The 20,921-nt window shown below is 41.3% G+C and overlaps 4 protein-coding genes across 5 annotated transcripts; 1 reads left to right on the top strand and 3 right to left on the bottom strand.

Moving 5' to 3' along the window:
* Positions 1-1,137: 1,137 nt before the first annotated feature.
* On the bottom strand, positions 1,138-9,765 carry LOC111974602 (HEAT repeat-containing protein 3). The gene is made up of 15 exons (XM_024002462.1): positions 9,490-9,765; positions 8,183-8,355; positions 7,754-7,841; positions 7,139-7,242; positions 6,817-6,926; positions 6,564-6,704; positions 4,520-4,821; positions 4,080-4,170; positions 3,700-3,854; positions 3,415-3,497; positions 3,017-3,153; positions 2,777-2,865; positions 2,472-2,615; positions 2,119-2,295; positions 1,138-2,001 (listed from the first exon to the last, which is right to left on the bottom strand). The coding sequence occupies exons 1-15, from the start codon at positions 9,631-9,633 to the stop codon at positions 1,888-1,890; spliced, it is 2,052 nt and encodes a 683-aa protein (XP_023858230.1). The 5' UTR covers positions 9,634-9,765; the 3' UTR covers positions 1,138-1,887.
* A 325-nt stretch (positions 9,766-10,090) lies between these two features.
* LOC111974737 (nuclear envelope phosphatase-regulatory subunit 1) lies at positions 10,091-12,940 on the bottom strand. 2 transcript variants are annotated; one of them, XM_024002705.2, is made up of 6 exons: positions 12,738-12,940; positions 11,988-12,059; positions 11,731-11,804; positions 11,470-11,579; positions 10,697-10,751; positions 10,091-10,532 (listed from the first exon to the last, which is right to left on the bottom strand). In XM_024002705.2, exons 1-6 carry the CDS (start codon positions 12,760-12,762, stop codon positions 10,491-10,493), a joined length of 378 nt encoding a protein of 125 aa, XP_023858473.1. In that variant the 5' UTR covers positions 12,763-12,940; the 3' UTR covers positions 10,091-10,490. The 2 variants fall into 2 exon arrangements, with proteins under 2 accessions (XP_023858473.1, XP_023858472.1); XM_024002704.1 differs by having other exon boundaries at positions 12,726-12,881.
* Positions 12,941-12,976: 36 nt separating this feature from the next.
* On the bottom strand, positions 12,977-14,628 carry LOC111974736 (arylamine N-acetyltransferase, pineal gland isozyme NAT-10). Its single transcript, XM_024002703.1, has 2 exons — positions 14,485-14,628; positions 12,977-14,212 (listed from the first exon to the last, which is right to left on the bottom strand). Exon 2 carries the CDS (start codon positions 14,204-14,206, stop codon positions 13,334-13,336), a length of 873 nt encoding a protein of 290 aa, XP_023858471.1. The 5' UTR covers positions 14,207-14,212; positions 14,485-14,628; the 3' UTR covers positions 12,977-13,333.
* A 2,235-nt stretch (positions 14,629-16,863) lies between these two features.
* On the top strand, positions 16,864-20,801 carry LOC111974782 (short-chain dehydrogenase/reductase family 42E member 1-like). The gene is made up of 3 exons (XM_024002774.2): positions 16,864-17,047; positions 17,431-17,496; positions 18,437-20,801. Exons 2-3 carry the CDS (start codon positions 17,435-17,437, stop codon positions 19,335-19,337), a joined length of 963 nt encoding a protein of 320 aa, XP_023858542.1. The 5' UTR covers positions 16,864-17,047; positions 17,431-17,434; the 3' UTR covers positions 19,338-20,801.
* The last annotated feature ends 120 nt before the right edge of the window (positions 20,802-20,921 follow it).

The raw sequence follows: 20,921 nt of genomic DNA, 5'->3' as shown, positions 1-20,921 counted from the left end.
GCAGTGCAGGTCCCCAACTCCGGAACTCCCTCCACTCCATGTCAGAAACTCACAATGCATACACATATTCAAGTCCACACTAGACAGACCTCTTCACACAGGCTTATCCGTAGTCTCTGTTGTTTTAGTTGTTATATTTTCTAGCTCACTTCCTTGATTGGTTTGTCATGTTTAGTGTTCTCCATGGCTAGTCAGTCATCATGTTTAGTGTTCTACATGGCTAGTCTGTCATGTTCAGTGTTCTCCATGGCTAGTCAGTCATCATGTTTAGTGTTCTACATGGCTAGTCTGTCATGTTCAGTGTTCTCCATGGTTAGTCTGTCATCATGTTTAGTGTTCTCCATGGTTAATCTGTCATCATGTTTAGTGTTCTCCATGGTTAATATGTCATCATGTTTAGTGTTCTCCATGGTTAATATGTCATCATGTTTAGTGTTCTCCATGGTTAATCTGTAATCATGTGTAGTGTTCTCCATGGTTAGTCTGTCATCATGTTTAGTGTTCTCCATGTTAATATGTCATCATGTTTAGTGTTCTCCATGGTTAATCTGTCATCATGTTTAGTGTTCTCATGGTTAATCTGTCATCATGTTTAGTGTTCTCCATGGTTAATCTGTCATAATGTTTAGTGTTCTCCATGGTTAATCTGTCATCATGTTTAGTGTTCTCCATGGTTATATCTGTCATCATGTTTAGTGTTCTCCATGGTTAATCTGTCATCATGTTAGTGTTTCTCCATGGTTAATCTGTCATCATGTTTAGTGTTCTCCATGGTTAATCTGTAATCAGTTTAGTGTTCTCCATGGTTAGTCTGTCATCATGTTTAGTGTTCTCCATGGTTAGTCTGTCCTTATGTTTTGTGTTCTCCATGGTTAATCTGTCAACATGTTCAGTGTTCTCCATGGTTAATCTGTCATCATGTTTAGTGTTCTCCATGGTTAGTCTGTCCTTATGTTTAGTGTAACGGTATTTTTACATTATTTTTGTGATTTTGTTGCTTTTTATCGTATATAAAGTGACTTTGGGTGTCGTGAAAAACACATCAAATAAAATATATTATATCCTCCCCAGTATCAGAACAAGGTAATCAATGTACTTCCAGCAACCCAAATCATGTTAAATAAATCACCTTGTAAATGGATGGTGAGTTCTGCTTTATTCATGACATCTCACATGATCAGTAGACACTGGGGGGAATAAACAGATGGCCTTGTCATACAATGGCAAATGCCGGCAGGCAGTAGAGCCATAGCAAACCAAAGGTCAGGAAACACTGGGCCTGTCCATCTCATTTTCCATGACACCAGAGTCATGACATGGGGTCAGATAGCGGATTCTTGGGTGAGAAGCACATGAATACTACAATTGGTCATTCCTAACATGGAGGGCTACAGTATGATAGTGTGTGACGTGAGAGTTGGTTGATAAAGATGTGTAAAATAAACCATAAAATGTTCTGTCAATTTCTTTAAAATAGAGCACATTGAAATGTACTTTTATACATAAAGTAAAACAATGTGTCACTATGTACTGAAACATTAATTCAAAATAGCGCACGTTTTTAAAAAATTTTGTACACATAATTATGTAAACACTCACCTACCAAGGAAAATAGTTATGCATTTCAGTCAGAACGTTAAAACAAAAAGATAACCAACATGAAAATCAGTTATATAGATGTTAAAGGGATAGCTCACTCCAAAACAATGATTTTGGAATGAACTGTCCCTTTAATGAGGGTCTATTAGGGAATTCCCCTCAACCCCATTCCCTCTGTTCTGTCCCAAGGCTCTATGGGCAACTCTGGGTCCATTGTCCTGTATATTATGAGTAATTTCATCTTATGTCAGCCAGTCAGTCAGATGGTGTCGTAGTGTCAGGCTGCTGTCATTTTTTCACCACAGTCTCCAGGTAGCCAATAAACCTTCTTAGGTTGACTTTGATGTTGTCCAGCACACACAGCTGCTCAGGGCTGTACTTTCCCTTCCCCTCTTTACGAATCTGCACACAGAGGACATATAATAGAGGACAGGAAACAGCAATTAAACAGATGACAACAGTGAGTTGCATAAAGAATGCATACAAACTGTTCCTAGTGATGGGCTGCAGCTCTATTACCTTAGCCTTGAAGACGGGTTGAAGTGCCTTCAGAGCAGACAGTAAGTTGATGTTTTTAGCTGCTCTCTCTGCCTCGTCTCCATCTGCAAAAACATCAAACAGAGCATCCAGGGCCTCTCCACAAACCACAAGGTTGGCATCCTTTGTAGCAACTTGGAGTAAGGCATTGCCAATCATCTGTAAAAAGATATTGCAGTGTTTTTACATCATGGTCACAAAGTCAAGATGGGTTAATAAAACATTAAAAAAAAGAAAGAAAAGAAGAACAAAAATAGTTAATTCAGAAGAAATCATAAGCTATCTAAAATACATTTCATACTAATCAAAAACTAGGGATGAAAATAATAAAGCACCTGCAGAGTTTCAGCTGTCCCCTTCTCTTTAGCCAGTGTGCTTCCTGTGATGCCTAGGATGGCCAGAGCATTCACCCTCACACTGACCACGTCACAGTGGGTCGCCGCCTCGCTCAGGCTCATCAGCTGCTGGGGAGTCATACACTGGCAACACACACACAAACACAGACATAAACAATGAGTCATCCAAGAGACACATCGGGATAGTGTTATGGTATTGTATAAACTAACAGACAGATGACAGTAAGGCTAGGTAAAATGTACTTCAGAGGGAAATTCTCCTCCGCTTCAGTCAGCTGTCTTACCTGTGGGATTTTCATATAGGCTATGATCTGTAAGAGGGATCGCATGGCACTGGTAACTGCCTCAAGGAATTCCTCCTCCTTAGGGATCTCTGAGTCAGCAAATTAACCAAAAATAAATTATGAAAGAGACAATTACTCTCCTTTTTGTTAAGGTCATTGTTGTAAAAGTGAATCAACCTATCTAGTAAAATTAGGATTTAATACAAATAATGAAGAGATGGTACGACATGTAGATCTAACCAGGAGGACTGAAGACCAGCGTGGACAGGTGTTGTGCAACAGCCTGAAGAGCGGCTGCTCCCCCTAGGGACTCAGCGTCCATAGTAGACAGCATGTTGTGAAGGCACGTCAGGGCCCTGTACTGCACCCGATGCATCCTGGGGGGAAATTGATTTCAGTCAACTCCTAAAGGCAGGTAGCGATGTGGTAAACAAAGTGTACACCAGTAATGCCATTATAAGCCAGAAAAATGGAATACCTCTATCAACTGGGGCCGTACATTGACGCATATTGGTTCAGTGTTACTAGGATCATGACAAACCACTCAAATTATCTCGTGATCTAGTATATCACAGAATATCTAGTGTCTCATTCTTTTTAGGTCAAAGAAAATGACACCATGCTAGACAGATAATTACTTTTTCATCAAGATTTTCCAGGTGGGATTGTGACGACATACGTCCATGGCTTCGCTGCTGGGGAACTGGGTCTTCTTGAGAACCTTGAACATATAGACATGGATGGTTATCACCTTCATACAGTGTAGTGGCTATAACAGAGACAGTAGGAACACACATTAGCCTAGTACCATGACATTACTTATTTAATATTTTGCATGTGAAAACAGAGGGAACATAAAAAAAGACAAACATGAGCAGTGACGTGAAACAATTATGCTAGGTGAGGAAAGAAATCCCCCACACCTTCTCTGGGATGTTGTGGTTGATCAGGGCCCCGTGGACCTCAGCAGACAGACACAGTGGGGACAGGAGGCTGGTGTTCCCTTCAGAGAGGCCGCCAGGACACATCTCACTCTCGTCGCTGCTCGACGCCTCCTCCCACTCATCGTCTGACGGGTCTACAAAAAAAACACACAATGAGTCACAACAACCGACGTACACCCCAAGAGCAACAAAAGCTAATTTTAAATCCTAAATATGCATTTGAGCATCAGACACAAATAAAAATACTGTCCTCTTATCTATGAACATGCTCCAGACAGCTGTGTCAAACAGTAATGYAAACAAASCTCCCCAGGTCAGTACTYCTCTGCTGCCCAAACACTGCTGCCCACAGCACTCACCATCAGAGCAGCACATGTTGACGATGATCTCCAAGGACGTCTGCTGGGCTGTCAGCAAGGCCGTCGCCTCCCTCAGCTCCTCCTTGCCCCTCTGGAGAAAGAAAAGCAGACTATTGACACTGCAGCAYGGACACAGCCACCTCRTACGTCCCTGAGMAAACCCTGCTYTGTGTCCCRCTCTTRRRSRSTSRMGWYKAKAYKYSWYTKTCRCRSWGYGGAGGGCCACTACAGCTCTGAATACCAACTGCAATACTCTGTGCTYCTWRATCAATATTCAGCTGTTTCACAGCATTRAACAGTGAGGAGTCAGGTACYTACMCRYAATATTAAAAACTGAAAATGCAATACTCTTRACTRAACCCTATCACTTTGGATCTCTATAACCATAACTCAAAAGGGTTTGATGGGTTTGTTTCTGAGTGAAAAAGGACAGGACTTACAGGCAGGAGGTCAGAGAAGTCTTRATCRATCTTGGTTGCCTTTCCATTCCTCCTCAGTCCAACCCCCTCCTCCTCATCATCATCCATCTCCTCTACAGCCATATTCCCTYCAGCTGCCTGGTGGTCKTCCARGTTCCCTGCCTCTGAGGCAGTGGCACTMCGGGCCACCTCAGCCTGGCGGAGCTGGGGTATCAGCGTGCCAGCATCCAGCTCCAAGCACTMGGACAGGGTGGCCATCAYGGCGTTGAGGGTCTGGGCCTGGCGGGCCGTGGGCAGGCTGCTCTTCAGGTTCCACACTGACCCTGTCAATGGACGGAGCACAAAGCACACAATGAGCACTGGAANGGTCTGGGCCTGGCGGGCCGTGGGCAGGCTGCTCTTCAGGTTCCACACTGACCCTGTCAATGGACGGAGCACAAAGCACACAATGAGCACTGGAAACAGACTAGTTATTTAGTTAGGCTATTAACAAACCGCTTCCAAACTAGAGGTCGACCGATTAATCGGAATGGCCGATTAATTAGGGCCGATTTCAAGTTTTCATAACAATCGGTAATCGGCATTTTTGGACACCGATTATGGCCGATTACATTGCACTCCACGAGGAGACTGCGTGGCAGGCTGACTACCTGTTATGCGAGTGCAGCAAGGACCCAAGGTAAGGTGCTAGCTAGCATTAATCTTATAAAAAACAATCAATCCTAACATAATCACTAGTTAACTACACATGGTTGATGATATTACTAGTTATTCTAGCTTGTCCTGTGTTGCATATAATCGATGCGGTGCCTGTTAATTTATCATTGAATCACAGCCTACTTCGCCAAACGGGTAATTTAACAAGCGCATTCGCGAAAAAAGCACTGTCGCTGCACCAATGTGTACCTAACCATAAACATCAATGCCTTTCTTAAAATCAATACACAAGTATATATTTCTAAACATGCATATTTAGTTAATATTGCCTGCTAACATGATTTTCTTTTAACTAGGGAAATTGTGTCACTTCTCTTGCGTTCTGTGCAAGCAGAGTCAGGAAATATGCAGCAGTTTGGGCTGCCTGGCTCGTAGCGAACTGTGTGAAGACCATTTCTTCCTAACAAAGACCGTAATTAATTTGCCAGTATTATACATTATTATGACATAACATTGAAGGTTGTGCAATGTAACAGCAATATTTAGACTTAGGGATGCCACCCGTTAGATAAAATACGGAACGGTTCCATATTTCACTGAAAGAATAAACGGTTTGTTTTCGAAATGATAGTTTCCGGATTTGACCATATTAATGACCTAAAGCTTGTATTTCTGTGTGTTATTATATTATAATTAAGTCTATGATTTGATAGAGCAGTCTGCTGCATTTGCCAGCAGCTCTTCGCTGTGCTTCAAGCATTGCGCTGTTTATAACTTCAAGCCTATCAACTCCCGAGATTAGGCTGGCAATACTAAAGTACCTATTAGAACATCCAATAGTCAAAGGTATATGAAATACAAATGGTATAGAGAGAAATAGTCCTATAATAACTACAACCTAAAACGTCTTACCTGGGAATATTGAAGACTCATGTTAAAAGGAACCACCAGCTTTCATATGTTCTCATGTTCTGAGCAAGGAACTTAAACTTTAGCTTTTTTACATGGCACATATTGCACTTTTACTTTCTTCTCCAACACTTTGTTTTTGCATTATTTAAACCAAATTGAATGTTTCATTATTTATTTGAGACTAAATTGATTTTATTATTGTATTATATTAAGTTAAAATAAGTGTTCATTCAGTATTGTTGTAATTGTCATTATTACAAATATATAAATATAAAAATATAAATATAAATAAAAATCGGCCGATTAATCGGTATCGGCTTTTTTTGGTCCTCCAATAATCGGTATCGGCGTTGAAAAATAATAATCGGTCGACCTCTATTCCAAACCCTGACTCTGACTTTAGTCAGAGAATGAATGCAGAGTGAATGACCGGTTGACATTGTGAGGTAAAAAAAAAATTGTAAATAATGTGACAATAAAGATGTTGTAGCCATACCTGCAGCCAGTGTCCTGAGCAGTGTGTGAGCCATGTCCGCCTGTGAGGATAGCAACACACTCTCTAGAGTCCCTAATACAGCATTGTTCATACTACACAGCAACTCTGCGTTGTCCTCAGTCACTGTGTGCAAACAGTGGGCTAAAGACAAAGAGGGAGCAGGGACTTACTACAAAATACATAATCAAGTCAAATATTTAAATGGTGAAAATGCTCATTAAAGTCGTGTGAAAATTGGTTTGATGAGACTAACCTGCAGACAAAGCCAGCTTGATGTTGTGAGTGTGTCGCTCTAGACACTGTAGGATAACATCCAGAATGCCTGCTTTGTTGAACACAGAGAGTGCCTGGCTACTGCTCTCACTGACAGACAGGGTGATGATACAACAGGAGAGTATGGTGTGAAAGAACCATAGAAACATTGGCAAGCTAACAGAATTGAATTGAATTTTGGATCTCTACGGGAAGGCTTCTCGACGCATGTTCAGATCACTAGGTGGAACTATGAAAGTAGGTTGACCGACCAGCTGACATTTGTGTTACTACTACTGTGACATTTACTACTTTTTTCTTACCAGAGATTCCACAGCAAGTTAACTGCTTCATTGGCTACATCTTCCACTGTGTTTTTCTGCCCTTTTAACGAGAGGGCATCATTGGTCTCAAACCCAGCACAGCACTGTGGAGAAACAGTACTGGGGTTCAGACACTATGAAAACACCAGACCTGGGTTCAAATACATGTGTATATGAGTATCTAATATACTTTTTTCAGTGAGTATTTTCAAATACATAGCCCAGAACAAGTACCTTTATTTGAGTATTTTCAATACTGTTTCCAAGTGTATTTCCAAATACATTAAAATATTCAAATACTTGTCTTTCAAATAAAATATAGGCCTAGCTATCTTAATACTTACTTTGAATGTATGTGAAAGTAATTGAGATATTTGAAGTAGTATTTGAACCCAGGTCTGGAAAACATACAGCCCTATAAAATAGCTATGCATTGATGTGACTAACCATCAAGGAATGGAGGTATGTAGATGCTTCACTTTTCAGACATGCACACCATGAAACATGTTGTTCAAAATGTGAAAAAACATAACATTTGCGCTGCAGGGCCAAACCCATTAATACATTCATTTTAAGGTGTCTAACATGAGAATGATTAATGAGGCAAGGCCTCACCTCTCGAAGCAGAGCAGTCAGAGGAGTCATGACGTCCTGTTTCACCATGTCCTCACACACCTCATGACCCCCACAGGCACTCAGGTTCCTGATGTGAGAAGAACACATCACTCAGTCGCTGAACGATACCTATCACATCAGTGCTAACAGTTAATTGAGGGTGTGGTATTTCAAGAGGACTCTCTCAGTGTCTGTTTAGCAAGCCAAAGCATCCTTCACGAACCAACTTCTGTCATACAGCACATAATGGCTTCAACAACCATCGACATTCAAATATGACATTTAGCACACTCTCTGAACAATCTAGCAATATCTGATAGGCTTGATTCTCAGTCCAGACTCCACACCATCCCTCTCACATCTCTAAGGGGTTCTGTTAAGTGGCTAGTACTGGGTAGTGAACCTCCCTGTGGGAGGCTGAGGGCTCACCTGAGTGCCCCTGTGGCAGTCTCCCTGACGGCCAGGCTGCGGTCCAGCAGTAAGGGCCCGAGACGTCTCACCGCATCCCGCTGGAGGAAGCCTGGGATGGTCTGGCTCTGCTGCACCACGCGTGATATGTTGGCACAAGCAAACTCACGCACATCGGCACTGGGACTCTGCAACTAAACACATACAGTATAAACAGGGGTTATTTGGATATTCACTTTTCATACCATCTGTGTTCTTTTATCTCCAGTTGTATATGTGGGAAACACTGTTTAGTGGCACTGAACTAGATTTTACAATGTACTGAACAAAAATATAAAATGGAACAAGTTTACTGAGTTACAGTTCATATAAGAAAATCAGTCAGCTGAAATAAATTCATTAGGCCCGGCCTAATCTATGGATTTCACATGACTGGGCAGGGGAGCAGCCATGGGTTGGCCTGGGAGAATGAGTTTTTCTCCACAAAAGGGCTTTATTAGAGACAGAAATACTCTTCAGTTTTATCCGCTGTCCATGTGGCTGATCTCAAACGATCCCGCAGGTTTAGAAGCCGGATGTGGAGGTCCTGGGCTGGTGTGGTTTCACGTCATCTGCGGTTGAGGCCGGTTTGACGTTCTGCCAAATTCTCTAAAAACGATGTTGGAGGCGGCTTACGGTAGATAAATTAACATTCAATTCTCTGGCAACAGTTCTGGTGGACATTCCTGCAGTCAGCATGCCAATTGCACGCTTCCTCAAAACTTGATATATCTGTGGCATTGTGCTGTGACAAAACTGCACATTTTTAGAGAGGCCTTTTATTGTCCCCAGCACAAGGTGCACCTGTTTAATGATCATGCTGTTTAATCTTCTTGATATGCCACACCTGTGGATGGATTATGAGTTATTTTGGCAAAGGAGAAATGCTCACTAACATGGGTTTAAACAATTTGTGCACACAATTTGTGAAATACACTTTTTGTGCATATGCAAAACTTCTGGGATATTTTGTATCAGCTCATGAAACATGACCAACACTTTACATGTTGTGTTTATATTTTTGTTCGGTGTAGTTCTGTGAAATATTAATTAATATAATTTTTTTGGGGGGGGAGGGCACATTTGAGCATGATTATAAAAATGTAATAACACGTGTTTGCCTGTTTTTTGCATCTGCGGGAAGGTCCTTAGGAAGACATTTAATTTGTCCTATGGAAACATTGACATGCTTATGAAAAGCAGAACTGACCTGCAAGCTTTTCTAAAATAGAGTGCAACATCCATTAGACCGAAATAAAAGTACTGTGGTCAGATCTTGGGGCTCTTACTTTCTCCAATAACTCCCCAGCTGGAGAGTCGACTCCATCACAGACTTCATCGTAGTCCTCTTCCACTTCCTTTACAGCAGTTACCGACAGTCCCTCTGCGTTGAACTGCGGACGTCTAAATTTGTTAGTCTTACTTTTACCCATAGTTTATTTCGATCAATATCGCGTCTCACTTAATCTATCATGTAGTTGGCTGTCACACTCTCACGTTTCGCATCATTTTAAGCCATGTGGAACATCGGTGGAGATTCGTCGGGGTGCCGTAAAATGGTGCTTACTCTCGCAATGCAGAAGGGGTGTCGTATTTATGTCGCAAAGACGAGACCAGGGCCCCGTTTTTACGCTTCATAGATAAATCATTCTACTCCCTTCTTTGAAATAATGATCGGTCTAACATTGCTGGAAAACCAGAAACTAATTTGTAGCGAATAGTGTTATCAAACAATGCTTAAACGTTTGAATACAATAAAAACTGTAAAGATCAAATTACACATTGACATTTACTTTCAAACAAGTTGTATAGACATTCACAATCTGGAGCAAAAGCATAACTGTCTACAGGTTGCAACCATATACTACAGTAAATCACAGGAAACACATCTTCACACAAGTATTTATTAGGTATATAACAATTTGTTTAAAAATAGAAAGATATCTAAAACAAAATGCATGTCATCATTAGAAATGAACATCTGAACTCATGGCGAATGAGTTATGTCAAAGGGTGTGTGAGTACAGAAGCAGCTTTAAGGGAGACCGTAACACTGACTGAGATGCTGTTAAAAAGGCAGTTGATGTCCTCTCCCCTCACAATCCTTCATTAATACATAATGGAGCACATCAACATAAACACCCCTCAGTATTTCCCCAATCTCCTTCCTTCTTACATTGTTTCAGATCCTCCAAACAGGATTCTGGTCCTTGTGTCAGTCTGTTTTTCAGTGGCAATCAACATAGTCATTAAGAACATTTAATTTCCCACCCCCCCCAAGAGTTTGTGGTTATTGGATGTGTGGCCGTGGTTTGAGAATTAGTTTCCCCGTCTGTAAGAGACAAAAACATCAAAGTCAATACAATGCATAGATGTACAGGCAATAATTCCAAATCATACTTTTAAATTATGTAAGGGATGGCCAAAAACAAGACAGCTGGATTGAATTGATTATGAATTAAGTTAACCTCAAAGAAGATGACTTATGCAACTTACATCATCGCAGGACATGTTGTATTCTGCTAAAACGGTCCGACAGCGAGCTGCAATACTTGAAGAGAGTGAGTTAATGGAGAATTGTCCTATTACTGAAGTAAATCTAAATAAATAAAACATATGTAAATGGTATGTTATAGAAGGGTCCAGACACTTTTCTTGTGATTTGGCTTGTTTTTGAGAAACTAACCAAAAAAGTGATTTCTCATTGCTTGTTGTGCAGTATCAGGGCAGACATGAACAAAATATTCCCCAAAAAAACATCCTTTTGGAAACAAACACACTCTCAGTATAGCGATATATAGGATTACTAAGGCCACCAGGTCCCTAGCTGTCATTTACCATCCAAACAGTATCACTACTTCCTTAATGGATTATTTTCAGTGCAATGATGTAGGTCTTTAGATATTGTACACATGAAATTGTGTAAATACAAACTTTATCTGCAACGTTACAATCCATTTTGGTCAAGTAGCGCTGTTTCCCCCACGCAGCTATGCAGGCCGAGAGAGTACATAGACATAGCCCGCACAGCACTACTGGTAGAAGAAACGTATCGAGTTGCACAAAATGGAATATAACGTTGCGGATCAAGTTTGGAATGACACAATTGCATGTGTACAATATCTAAAGACCTGCATCACTACACTGAAAATTCTCCTTTAAGGAAGTAGTGACACTGTTTGGATTGTAAATGACAGCTATGGACCTGGTGGCCTTATTCATAGTCCTGTGTAAATTAAGTGTGGAACTTTAAACAAGAGGAAGGATACATTGATGGTGCAACGACTCGTTTGTGTATTCCAGCAAAGAACAGAGCGATCAAAGTGATGCAGCTGATGGTGAAGAACGGATGGTTCCACAACGATGAGAAGAAAGACACCTGAGAAAGACAGCCAGAGGTACAGAGAGATTAGACAGGCAAACACACACAACCAAACTAAAATCACAAACACACTGATCTGTGTGAAAGGTATCCTACTTTATCACATACACAATCAAGCTGTCATCACAAACATCACAAACACACTGACCTTCTGTGTGTCAGGGTCTATCAACCAGTTCCAGGCTCCAGTCGCCGTACAAACTGAGACCACTATTAGAATCACTGAAACAAATGTGAGATATTGATGTATATCCCCTGAAAACAAGTGGCAGAATAATGTGGGCCTGAATCCTTTACAATAAAATTCAAAATACTCAGGCTCGGAGGCCATTTATGTTACTGATTATGGTTTGACAGTCGCAATGTAGTCATTGATTAGACAGAGTTGGAACTACAAATACTTACTTCGCCACCTCCCGGTTGCAGGTTGCAAACAGGAGACGTATTCTGTCAATCTTCTCTCAAAAGCTTTTAGGTCTGCAAAAACAAAAGCAGTTTTTGATGTTCTTGAACAAAACCATACAGAAGGACACCATACAGAAGGAACATACAATATTCTTTTTTTGTGCTGTGCTTGATTGGTTTGGAACCGATGGAGTAATCCAAAAGTAAATAAACGACTGAATTATGTTTAGCTTGGACTGGCAAAACAAGCCTATAGTTAACGACCTTCTGAGATATCCAGGTTATGAATAGAATCAATCAAATGGGCTAAAGTGTGCGTATATGTTTGCATTGGTTAACAGTTCTGGTGAGCGTGCAGCGGTGGTCTTCTGGGGCTAACAACTACCGGTATGCTAACTATTTATAGCATAACTAGTTAGCCGGCTAATAAGATAGTGTAGCTAACAAGCCTTTGGGTGGATTTTTTTTGTACAAGTTAATGTCGAACCCCCGAGGAGGGAAATAAGCAAAAATGTAATTAGCTTGAGTTTGGTATTTTGACATTTACCAATTAATGTCCTTTAAAAGGTTAGCCTAGCTAGCTAGCTAGCTAGGTCATCGCGGCTGGCTAATCAAGCTAACAAATGACTCAAGTGAATTGCAAAGGCACGTTTGTCACCGTGCGTTTTACTTCAAAGCGAAACTTTACTTATAATAACATGCATCATGATTTGTGAAAAAAAAAAAGAATTTGCTTGCCATGTTGACTACCTTCGGCCTGTTCCAAGGAATTCATTGCTCTTCTCTCCGGCTGGTGGACGTGCTAGCTAGTTCTCCTGGGCAATTGGGAAAGGGCGAAAACCTTAACGTGGATTGGACGATTTCGAGAAATGTACGGTGATTGGTTTAAACAAGTAACTGCTACGGCGCAAACCCTAGCACCTACTCATCCACTCTTCAGATATTATCTAAAAGTAGGTCGCAGAGACCAAATAACCAATGAATATATATTTGTTTAAAAGCATGTTTATTGAGTGTTCAAAGGCCGCACAATCAGCTCTGGTGAAATTAATTTTTAATATTGACAGAAAATACTGTAATGAAACAGGCAGGGAGCAGGTCTCGAACCCTCGACCTTCGAGCCCGAGGTCCGGCGCGCTATCGACTGTGCCGCAAAAGTATGCTCGAACGGCAGTGTCGATTTCCGCGAGTATAAACCCAGGGTCGTTACAATGCAAAATGTGTTTTGTAAATCTCACTGATCTCGTTGTGAGGAATCTTTGCTCAATGTAGCAGCACCTAGATTTGCCAAGGCTACATTACAATTACATCACATTAAATATTAAATGGTACAGGCAATCAAGTTCTTAAATAGTGTAGCCAGCTTTGTTGTTTTTGGGAACCAGCTTGTTTGCTAACAACACATTAAACATTTCCTTCAGCACTTTATCCACATCATCATCAGATATGTCTTTCATATCCAAAACATCAAAACCATCCTGGTTGTTGTAGGTGACCTCACTGAAGGTCCAGCCAATTAGAGCTCTGAATCCTGTAGCCGTCTGCAGTGAGCAGATGGACTTGTTGGTGAATAGAGACTTTGGATCTGTCTGAAGGCAGTGGGAAGTCTCTAGGAAATGATCAACCCCACGGGGAACCAGGGTGAAGCCGTAGATCTTCTTGGTTGGGCTCTTGTCTACCAGAGGCGAGTTGGTAAAGGCCTCATTGAGAACCAGAGGTTTTCGACCAGTCTTCTCCAGGGTCCACAGGTCTCCATCTTGTATGAGACGGAAGACACCAGGAGATTGTGGCTGGTCCTTCCCGGAGACGAGCTCAAGAGGGTGCCATATTTGGGAGGATACCCCAAAGCTCACGTCTGCAATGTAAGCAGTCCCATCAATGACCACCTTGTTGATGAGGTGAGAGTCTATTGGCCCGAACTGGTTTATGGTGTTGTTGTAGACTCTTGAACCCAGTGTTACTGGATTATAACCCATCTCTTTTAGTACCCAAGCAAAGAGGAGGTTATTCTCACAACACCAACCCCCCCGATTGCTCCTCACAATCTTATTGAAAATCAACTCATGGTCCATAGTGATCTTCTCACCACAGTGAATGCTGAGGTTTTCAAATGGTATTGACATCACATGGTGTTTGTGGACCTGGTTCAGTGTTTCAAGGTCTGGTCTAGAAAATGGGCCGTAGAACCCGATCCTCTTGAAGTACTCTTCCAGATTCATTTTGTCCTAAGAGTTAACAAAACAAAGACACTGCATGAGTTTCTGCTTTTGCATGATTTACGACTACATATACAGAAACTGACATCCGCTAATGTCTCATTCACAATTTGTTTTTCACATAGAGTAAGATCCTCTTTGCAATTGAAACACCACCATGTAGGCATTATCCTTGAATTGAAGGATAAAAGATTAAAGAATAGACAAATACTTGGGATACACAAGGATACTACATGGAGGCACAGGCAGCTATTTTTCATTTCCATTTGATGATTACTTACTTTCAAAGGCAGTGAAAAAGTAGCTTCTCAAAGTATTGCTTGCTGTTCAGAGTTCTTCAGGGCAAGAAGGGCAAAGCAGTTGTGCATTAAAAGAGATAAGAATGGCTCTTGCATGACAAAACAACTGAGCACCCTAGACTTTGCTCATGTACTGGAAAGCAAAACTAAAGTTCACGAGTGAGCCTTGCATAAGGGTCCTCACTTGTAAAACACTGGAGCCTTGTGGTGTGTATGGGAAGTGTTGTACATTTCAGATACACTGACATATTTATTTTATTTTTATTTCACCTTTATTTAACCAGGTAGGCTAGTTGAGAACAAGTTCTCCTTTACAACTGCGACCTGGCCAAGATAAAGCAAAGCAGTGCGACACAAACAACAACACAGAGTTACACATGGAATAAACAAACATACAGTCAATAACACAATAGAAAAGTCTATATACAGTGTGTGCAAATGAGGTAAGATTAAGGAGGTAAGGCAATAAATAGGCCATAGTTGCGAAATAATTACAATTTAGAAATGAATCACTGGAGTGATAGATGTGCAGAAGATGAATGTGCAAGTAGAGATACTGGGGTGTAAAGGAGCAAAAAATAAATATAACAATATGGGGATGAGGTATTTGAATGGGCTATTTACAGATGGGCTTTGTACAGGTGCAATGATCTGTAAGCTGCTCTGACAGCTGATGTTTAAAGTTAGAGAGGGAGATATGAGTCTCCAGCTTCAGTGATATTTGCAATTCGTTCCAGTCATTGGCAGCAGAGAACTGGAAGGAAAGGTGGCCAAATGAGGAGTTGGCTTTGGGGGTGATCAGTGAACTATAACTGCTGGAGCGCGTGCTACGGGTGGGTGCTGCTATGGTGACCAGTGAGCTGAGATAAGGCATGCTTTACCTAGCAAAGACTTATAGATGACCTGGAGCCATTGGGTTTGGCGACGAATATGAAGCGAGGGCCAGCCAACGAGAGCATACAGGTCGCAGTGGTGGGTAGTATATGGGGCTTTGGTGACAAAACAGATGGCACTGTGATAGACTGCATCCAATTTGCTGAGTAGAGTGATGGAGGCTATTTTGTAAATGACATCGCCGGAGTCAAGGATCGGTGGGATAGTCAGTTTTACTAGGGTATGTTAGGCAGCATGAGTGAAGGAAGCTTTGTTGCAAAATAGGAAGCCCGATTCTAGATTTAATTTTGGATTGGAGATGCTTAATGTGAGTCTGGAAGGAGAGTTTACAGTCTAACCAGACACCTAGGTATTTGTAGTTGTCCACATATTCTAAGTCAGAACCGTCCAGAGTAGTGATGGTAGTCGGGCGGGAGGGTGCGGGCAGCAATCGGTTGAAGAGCATGCACTTAGTTTTCTTGTATTTAAGAGCAGTTGGAGGCCAATCAGGAGAGTTGTATGGCATTGAAGCTTGTCTGGAGGTTAGTTAACACAGTGTCCAAAGAAGGGCCAGAAGTATACAGAATGGTGTTATCTGCGTAGAGGTGGAACAGAGAATAATCAGCAGCAAGAACGAGGTCATTGATGTATACAGAGAAAAGAGTCGGCCCGAGATTTGAACCCTGTGGCACCCCCAGAGACTGCCAGAGGTCCGTACAACAGGCCCTCCAATTTGACACACTGAGCTCTATCTGAGAAGTAGTTGATGAACCATGCGAGGCAGTCATTTGAGAAACCAAGGCTGTTGAGTCTGCCAATAAGAATGTGGTGATTGACAGAGTCGAAAGCCTTGGCTAGGTCGATGAATACGGCTGCACGGTATTGTCTTTTATCGATGGCGGTTATGATATTGTTTAGGACCCTGAGCACGGCTGAGGTGCACCCATGACCAGCTCGGAAACCAGATTGCATAGCGGAGAAGGTACGGTGGGATTCGAAATGGTCGGTGATCTGTTTGTTAACTTGGTTTTCGAAGACCTTAGAAAGGCAGGGTAGGATAGATATAGGTCTGTAACAGTTTGGGTCTAGAGTGTCTCCCCCTTTGAAGAGTGACAATGGGATGTTCCTGTGACAACATCCTGAATGAGGTCCCTGGTGCTGGCTGGGACAACATATACAATCCTTGCTATATGGGCTCCCGAGTGGCGCAGCAGTCTAAGGCACTGCCTTTCAGTGCCAGAGGTGTCACTACAGACCCTGGTTTGATTCCAGGCTGTATCACAACTGGCCGTGATTGGAAGTCCCATAGGGTGGTGCACAATTGGCCCAGCGTCGCCGGGTTACGGTTTGACCGGGCTTGGACGTCATTGTGAATAAGAATTTGTTCTTAACTGACTTGCCTAGTTAAATAAAGGTCAAATAAAAAAATAAAAACATTTTCTACCCTGTCAATAAAGAGGAGTAGGTACCTACCACGTCAAAAGTGTAAAGTAGGAAGTTCGCGTAGCCCATGCACTGACAAGTCATGAAACCGCTAGCAGTTCCCTTCAAGAATTTCACTAGCTCCGCCCAAGGAAGTTGTTTGTAAAATAGTAACAGCCTGTCACACCGATTAATTAATTCAAGCATTGGTGCTGGACAAACGATAAGGTTGCTAAGTTAAAACGGCAAGGTAAAATCCAGTTTTCAATTGAAATTAAAGTGTTTGCTGTTCAATAGCCTAGATAACAGCCTGTAGAGTAGTATAATATGTCAGCGATCTGATTGATACAGTACAGGTTTACACAAATGTCATTGTCGTACTCTTATGTAGCTAAACTAGTTTGCATCAAATGTTGCGTTCATGACCCAAATGTAGCCAAACGTCAAGTAATAGGCCACAATCTTACAAGTATGGCTACAGTAGACGTGATGAGGTTGCAGGTTGTTGGTTGTTATACATTTCGGCACTGTCTCTTTTACAAATTCAATACTTTAATACTTTAATTCATGCTCTCTCTCAAGGTACTGTGTGGTGTTATTTCAAGCATATTGAACTTCAAGTTTTCTTTTCAGTGAAATGGAGAAGGCGCGAATATGCGCGTTTTTGATTACCGGTGGCAGTGGATACTTTGGTTTCCGGTAAGCCCATCAAAATATAAATATTTTACATTATTTGTTGCCTGTACATAGTCTTCATCTTATCAATACAGAAGAGAACTTGTACATTACCAAGTGAATGTGCAAAATTATTCGCTAACGGTACTCCTAAACCCCACTAGGGGGAGTTATCATACCAGTTATTATAATGCTGTTATTCACTGTAGTCTATTTATTCTGTGTTACATACTAAAGTGGCAGAACCTTATCACCCCATCAATTGAATCCCTGCTTACAACATATTGTTGTGACTTACTAATGGTAGCTTCATAAGCAGTGCTTAACTTGGACAGGAGCTCACCGGAGCTGAGTACCGGCACCTCAAATGTTCTACTGCTTAAGCTCCTGTTCCTTTTATAGAATATGAGCTCAAAAGTATTGTGGAGCTCCTGCACTTAAATATAAACAGTATTGGCACCCAAAATGAGTACCTGCACCTATTTCAGTCCAAATCAAGCACTGTTCATAAGTAGGCTAATGACTTTCCTATTTCGTTTTTTTGTGTTGAACTGAACATTCCTAGAATATCCCTCATTACATGTGTAAGGTTTCCCTATACCCAATATTCCAGATTAGCATTTGCACACCAGTATTTCTACTTGCACATCTTCATCTGCACATCTATCACTCCAGTGTTAATTTGCTAAATTGTAATTACTTCGCTACTATGGCCTATTTATTGCCTTACCTCCTCATGCCATTTGCACACACTGTATATAGACTTTCTTTTTTTCTATTGTGTTATTGACTGTACGCTTGTTTATTCCATGTGTAACTCTGTTGTTGTTTGTGTCGCACTGCTTTGCTCTATCTTGGCCAGGTTGCAGTTGTAAAGGAGAACTTGTTCTCAACTAGCCTACCTGGTTAAATAAAGGTAAAATAAAAATAAAAACAGGATCACTCTATTCTTCATTTCTTACAGCCTTTCCTGCTCACTACATAAAAAGGAAGCTGAAGTCATTCTGTTTGATATGAGCCCGCCCAGCCTAGAGGTTCCAAAGGGCATTGTGTTCCTAAAGGGAGAGATTCGTGAATATGCTCAGGTGGAGAAGGCGGTCACTGGCATGGACTGTGTTTTCCACAGCTCCTCCTACGGCCTGTCTGTCAGGGAGCAGCTGAACAGGAAGCTGATTGAGGAGGTGAATGTCCAGGGCACAGAGCATGTCCTCAGGGCCTGTGTAGAGGCTGGAGTCTCCAGGCTTGTCTACACCAGCACCATCAACTTAGTGTTAGGAGGCCAAGACATTGAGGGTGGTGACGAAAGCCTCCCCTACCTACCTCTCCATCTCCCCCCTGACCACTACTCCAGAACCAAGTCGGTAGCTGAGATAGCCGTGATGAAAGCCAGTGGTACAGAGCTGAAGGACGGGACAGGTGTGTTGAGGGCCTGTGCTCTGCGTCCAGCCAGTATATACGAGCCTGGCAAGCAGAGGCACCTGCCCAGGATCGTTAGGTACATAGAGAAGGGGATATTCAGGTTTGTGTATGGCGATCCGAGAAGTTTAGTGGAGTTTGTCCATGTAGACATCCTGGTGTCTGCACACGAACTGGCTGCAGAGGCTCTGACGTCAGAGCACCAGCACCGCTCTGCTGGACAGGCATACTTCATCTCAGACGGAAGACCTGTCAACAACTTTGAGTTCTTCAGACCTCTGGTGGAGGGTTTGGGTTACTCTTTCCCCAAACTACGTCTACCACTCTCTCTCATTTACTTTGTTGCATTCCTCACTGAGATGATTCACCATCTCTTCGGCCCGATCTATAACTTCCAGCCTCTGCTCACACGCACAGAGGTGTATAAGACCGTCGTGACGCATGACTAAGGCCAAGGCCGAGCTGGGTTATGAGCCCTAGGAGTATAACCTGGAGGAGCTTGTGTAGTGGTTCAAGAGTAGAGGTCAATGAAGAAAACCTAGGGGTTCACTTCTCCAGCGACTGATACTAGATGATCTTCTATTAGCAGCTCTAGTAGCTCTGGCACGCTCATACCTCCCAGTGGTTGGCAGTTAATCAGCAGGCAGTAATAAAGTGATACATCTCAATGGCACATTTAAATATTGAAACTTGTGCTATACTAGTGGTGATGGATTGTTTGGTTCTCCTTTTATCAATTACAATGTTGGCAGTTTGTAATAAAACAAAATAATATTATTAACCAGAATTAGACCTGTTCAAAATAAAGACCACATTCCCTTAATAAATGTCCATGAATGTGTTTTGTGTAAATTCCAACAATAGATATACCTAGTTAGATATAGTATAGCTAACTTTTGTATTATATTGACAATTGTTGGACACAATGCATTTTGTTTTTGGCAGGGTTTTTAAAGCCAGAATGGAATGTTTGTTTTAATTTGTGCCTGTCCATGGAAGTACCTGACCATAGTCCACTAGCCAAATGCAGTATTTACATAAGGATTCTCTAAATTTGATTATGTATAAGAGATATCTCTTGGTGACGATGTCTGTTGGTACAAACAAAATTTGGTCACACTTTAAATTAAGTACAACTTATAAAGGCTTTATAAAGCATACATAAAGACGTCATAAGCACTACATAAATGCTTCAAAAATCATCTATAAGCATATGTCATAAAGGGTGACATAATTCCCACTGTAGGGTGAATTACCAAATTTAACACACTTATGTTTATATACCATTTAATCAGTATTTTTTTATTTAACCTTTATTTAACTAGGCAGGTCAGTTAAGAACAAATTCTTATTGACAATGACGGCCTACCAGGGAACAATGGGTTAACTGTTTTGTTCAGGGGCTTGTCTGCTCAGGGATTCGATCCAGAAACCTTTCAGTTACTGGCTCAACGCTCTAACCGCCCTGATGGCATACGCTTATAGATGATTTGTGACGCATTTATGTAGTGCTTATGAAGCCTTTATGTATGCTATATAAAACCCTTTATAAGTTGTACTTCATTTAAAGTGTGAACCAACATTTACATCGGTTTTGTTTTTACATCTCAATTGAAGATGGTAATAAGAAATATGACGGACAATGTATTGTAATGTTTAACAGATAAGATTTTATGTTTTTATTTATACTGTATAACTGAAATGTTTCATGATGGCCGACAGATTTTTTGTCAATGTGTGATATCTTTTATCAGGCCTGCTGCTGAATTCCTAACCTTTCTGGTTGTTTTGTGACCAGATCCTAGTGGGGATCAATAATTTGTTGGTATTTGTAATAACATTTCCTATAAGGGATATTTTTATTTTTATTTTAGTTGTATAATGTTCTCATAATATTATTGAATAAAATGACATGACTGACCAGCCTGTGATTTGTGTTTCTAATGAGTTGCACAAAGTAATAGGCTAACTTCATTATACGTTTGGGACAAGTCTTAGCTTAATCATCACACATTATAGAAACTTTTTTGTAT

Source organism: Salvelinus sp. IW2-2015, linkage group LG15 (assembly GCF_002910315.2).
Source record: "Salvelinus sp. IW2-2015 linkage group LG15, ASM291031v2, whole genome shotgun sequence".
NCBI classification, from domain to species: domain Eukaryota; kingdom Metazoa; phylum Chordata; class Actinopteri; order Salmoniformes; family Salmonidae; genus Salvelinus; species Salvelinus sp. IW2-2015.
Note: the sequence above shows the minus strand (reverse complement) of the source record. Positions and strands in the feature narration are given on the sequence as shown.

What these genes read in the sequence shown, in the direction of transcription:
- LOC111974736 (XM_024002703.1), bottom strand. Translation starts at nt 14,206, where the DNA reads ATGAATCTGGAAGAGTACTTCAAGAGGATCGGGTTCTACGGCCCATTT.
- LOC111974737 (XM_024002704.1), bottom strand. Translation starts at nt 12,762, where the DNA reads ATGAATTCCTTGGAACAGGCCGAAGGTAGTCAACATG. An exon ending in GGCCGAAGGTAGTCAACATG is followed by an intron (nt 12,060 to 12,725) that starts GCAAGCAAATTC and finishes TTGTTTTTGCAG; the next exon opens with ACCTAAAAGCTTTTGAGAGA. An exon ending in TAGACCCTGACACACAGAAG is followed by an intron (nt 11,580 to 11,730) that starts GTCAGTGTGTTT and finishes TGTCTTTCTCAG; the next exon opens with GTGTCTTTCTTCTCATCGTT.
- LOC111974782 (XM_024002774.2), top strand. Translation starts at nt 17,435, where the DNA reads ATGGAGAAGGCGCGAATATGCGCGTTTTTGATTACCGGTGGCAGTGGA. An exon ending in AGTGGATACTTTGGTTTCCG is followed by an intron (nt 17,497 to 18,436) that starts GTAAGCCCATCA and finishes CATTTCTTACAG; the next exon opens with CCTTTCCTGCTCACTACATA.